A 3438-nucleotide genomic window follows, 5' to 3' on the forward strand; every position below is an offset into this window, starting at 1 on the left:
CTTCCAAAACAAGCTCTAAGATACCCAGTATTACAGTGTTCCTTGACTGGTGCAGTTAAAACAAACATCTGTAACCTTGCTTTCACAGAACTGAACACTCAGTGTAACCTCCACTTCTGAAAATAACATATTCTGTCTTGAATATTCTCAGCTGTGTCTCTGGGAAGCTGAATACGAGCTTATTGCCAGACTCTGATTCTAATAAAGTTAATGGAAATTTTGCCAGTGACTTCAAATGGTCCAGATATTATTCTCAGGGCCAACTCCTCTGAAATTATCCCAGTTCAAACTTAGAGCATTTGCACTGATTTCAGCGAGACTAGCCTGGGTTTAGTCATCCAGCCTCAGTGAGATCCATGAAGTCACAGATCAGGATATGGAAGAGCTGCTTCTCGCTCAACCAAACTGCTCTTATTATAGTGCAGGGTGGCAGGTTTGTTCTCCCGCCTCCTTTGATCAAAGTGATGATATGAGTTGCAACCTTACTGTAGGAACTCGTATGTTCTTTTATGGCAGTATAACCTGCCCCACAGTATGCAGACAGGTACGCCATCGATCAGGGCTGGCAGGGGGTACCCGTACCTAGCCATTTACCAATATTCCATGGTCAGTTCTGCAAGATACTCCAGAAGAAGCGGTGTGGGATGCCGTAACCCGTTAAAGAGAACCGTAACGCTTCTTCAGATTTAGAGCAGGTAGCACTCCACCTCTCTTCAGGACAAATAGCCAACACCCGCTACACACATATAGCCAACACCCTGGGGGCAGGAGGGGTGGCCGAAATCCTCCCTTTAACACGAAACAAGCCGCAAGAGTCGCATGGCAGTGGCGGCTGGTGCCGCTGTTCGGCGGAGCGCCGCTCCAGCGCAGCAAACCGATGACAACCGACGGGGCCGGCGCTCCTGAACCTGCTGCTCCGCCGCCCGCCCCGCCCGGCCGCCCCCGCGGGGCCGCGCTACCTGCGCCCGCTCCCCGCCCCGGAGGAGCGGCCGCCCGCCCCGCCGAGAGGCGGGCGCGCTGGTGATTTGCCTTCGCCGCCAGCAGCCGCGCTCCGGCCAGCCCGCGGGGACCGGGGCTGCAGCCGCAGGAGCCGCTCGGTCGCTCTGCTCCCCGGCAGCGGGAAAAGTTTGCAGCTCTTCACCCTGCTCCTTCTCCCCCCATACGCAGCGCCCGCGGCCCGGCGCGGATCCCCCGGGCAGGGGCATGGCGAGCTGAGCGCCCGGCCCGGGCCGGGGGCGGCCCCGCCGCACCTGAGCAGCGGCGGCGGCGGGGGGGTCCGCACCGCGGTGCTCCGCGGGCGGCCATGCGCGGCGGGGGCGAGCGCTGAGCCCCCCCGGCCTGGCCGCCCCCCGCCGGCCCGGGCGATCCCCGCTGCCGCGGGGGGGCAGGGCTGGAGGGCGCTGGGCAGCCCCCGGGGAGAGCGGGGAGCGGGGACCTCGGCTGCCTGCGCCCGGCCGAGCGCCATGCCGCGGCGGCTGGCCTGGCTGTGCTGCTGCTGGGCGCTGCTGAGCGGCGCCTGCCGCCCCGCCGAGCCCGCGCTGCCTGCGGAGGGCGGGGAGCCACCGCCGCCCGCCGCCGCCGCCTCGGGCTTCCTCTACCGGCGGCTGAAGTCGCACGAGAAGCGGGAGATGCAGCGGGAGATCCTGTCGGTGCTGGGGCTGCCCCACCGCCCCCGGCCGCTGCCGCGGGAGGCGCCGGCTCCGCCGCCGGGACGGCTGACGGCGGCACCGCGCTTCATGCTGGACCTCTACCACTCCCTGGCCGAGGGCGCGGAGGGCAGCGCGGGCGCGGAGCGGGGCGGCCGCCCGGCGCCCCCCGCCCCGCCGCCGCTGCCCAGCCCGCAGGACAGCGCCTTCCTCAACGACGCCGACATGGTCATGAGCTTCGTCAACCTGGGTGAGTGAGTGAGTGAGTGAGTGAGTGAGTGCCGGGCTGCGTGGAGCCCACCCAGCCACCCACCCGACCGCCCGTCCCGCGGACACCGCTGTCCCGGCGAGAGGGGGCAGACGGCTCTTCCCTGGTGGGGCGCGGCGGGGACGGGGGTCTTTGCCGGTGGGGCAAACGCACCCTGTGCTTGCACGGGTTTCAGCCGGGAGGGCAGCTCACTTCGAGGAAGGGCAGAACCTCTCGCAAACAGTAAAACAAACAAACAAACAAACCCCAGCATGCAAAACCTTGAAGGGAGGGAGGGGAAAGAAAAGAAAATAATAATAATTTTGTTAATAGTCTCTTTGACTCTTTGATCTTGTTCAGATGGTAGTGGTCAGAGTCTGTCGTTCAGAATCAAACTCTCCTTGCTCTGGTTCCTGGGCAGCAAGCTGGGGTCATGCCAGAGCGCAGGTTGGGCTTGCTCTGTGCAAGGTCCAGCAGCACAGAGATGTCTTTGTGGCTTGAACAAAGCACATGCAGCCTACTCCACGGTGTCCTCATCTTCTCTTTTTTGTTTTCTTTTTAAGGGGATCAGACCTAGTGTGGCGATGAATATGTGACTTAGTGTAGGTTAATCTGGTGAGTGAGCCCAGGAACATGATAAAAATTTGTATCATGCAGAAATCTTGAAATAAGTTCTGTTAGACATCAACCTGCTCTTCAAACAAATCATCCTGTCAGCGAAATACTGATGTGAAGGGCTCCAGGGTGGGCATTTCAGTAGGAAAGCCATTAAGCTTTTCACTTGAAGGAGCCCTTAATACTATGCAATTGTAAGGAAACAGTGTAATTAGATTCAGCCTAATGTGGAGAGTGAAAATATTTCAGTTGGCAAATTGCAGTTCCTTTTTTTAGGGAATTCCTGTGAAGCTCAAATGTCTTAGCTGGTCGGCTGAAGACCGCCTTTTCACCAGTGCTGCCAGAGCTGTGTGGCAGAATGACACCACCTGCGAACAGCTTGACTCGTTTTAAAAAAAACCCAATTTGTTGTGTGTTTACTCATTTGGAGCAGGGATATGCTATTGTAGTAGGAAATTTCTTTGAGCTCCCAGCATTGGTACATGAGTTCAATACCTTTGTGCCTGCTGTATGTATCTAGAACAAGTGCTGGTTGATTTTTTTACCCCATAGAAAGTAGGTCAGAAGTGCTACAAAATGTTGTTAAAAGACTTGACTACATTGAAACCGAGGTAATTGCAACTCGTGTGGGCACAGCTGAACTGTCTTAGGTGCTTATCCCTTACAGGAGTGCAGAGCCCTGTTGACACTACCTAATGCAGGTATGTACCTGTCAGGGTCTCAATTGCCTTGTTTAAAGTTAGCTTGGGAATGTTTAGGTGGTGCTGACATCTCAGAGCTCTGGTGCTTTTGAATGAGACATCCTGAAATCATCCATCAATGAAACCAGCATGGTCTGGGTCTAGCTCAGAACCTGAGAATATTGTACAGGTTTTGAGTTCAAAGGGCACCTGCCTCTGTTCTCCTCTCCTGACCTTACCAAACCTCTCT

At 57.3% G+C, this 3438-nt stretch overlaps 1 protein-coding gene across 1 annotated transcript; it reads left to right on the forward strand.

The window, feature by feature from the left end:
- The first annotated feature begins 1463 nt into the window (after positions 1-1463).
- Positions 1464-2978, forward strand: LOC114064366 (bone morphogenetic protein 6-like). The gene is made up of 2 exons (XM_027897352.1): positions 1464-1896; positions 2785-2978. The coding sequence occupies exons 1-2, from the start codon at positions 1464-1466 to the stop codon at positions 2811-2813; spliced, it is 462 nt and encodes a 153-aa protein (XP_027753153.1). The 3' UTR covers positions 2814-2978.
- Positions 2979-3438: the final 460 nt, after the last annotated feature.

Source organism: Empidonax traillii, unplaced genomic scaffold (genome assembly GCF_003031625.1).
Source record: "Empidonax traillii isolate 1590-97213 ecotype Southwest subspecies unplaced genomic scaffold, ASM303162v1 scaffold537:size946161, whole genome shotgun sequence".
Taxonomy (NCBI): domain Eukaryota; kingdom Metazoa; phylum Chordata; class Aves; order Passeriformes; family Tyrannidae; genus Empidonax; species Empidonax traillii.

Bases quoted from the DNA above. Each gene is read 5' to 3' on its own strand.
- LOC114064366 (XM_027897352.1), top strand. From the start codon at position 1,464: ATGCCGCGGCGGCTGGCCTGGCTGTGCTGCTGCTGGGCGCTGCTGAGC. The intron at 1,897-2,784 runs GTGAGTGAGTGA...TCCTTTTTTTAG, and splicing joins CATGAGCTTCGTCAACCTGG to GGAATTCCTGTGAAGCTCAA.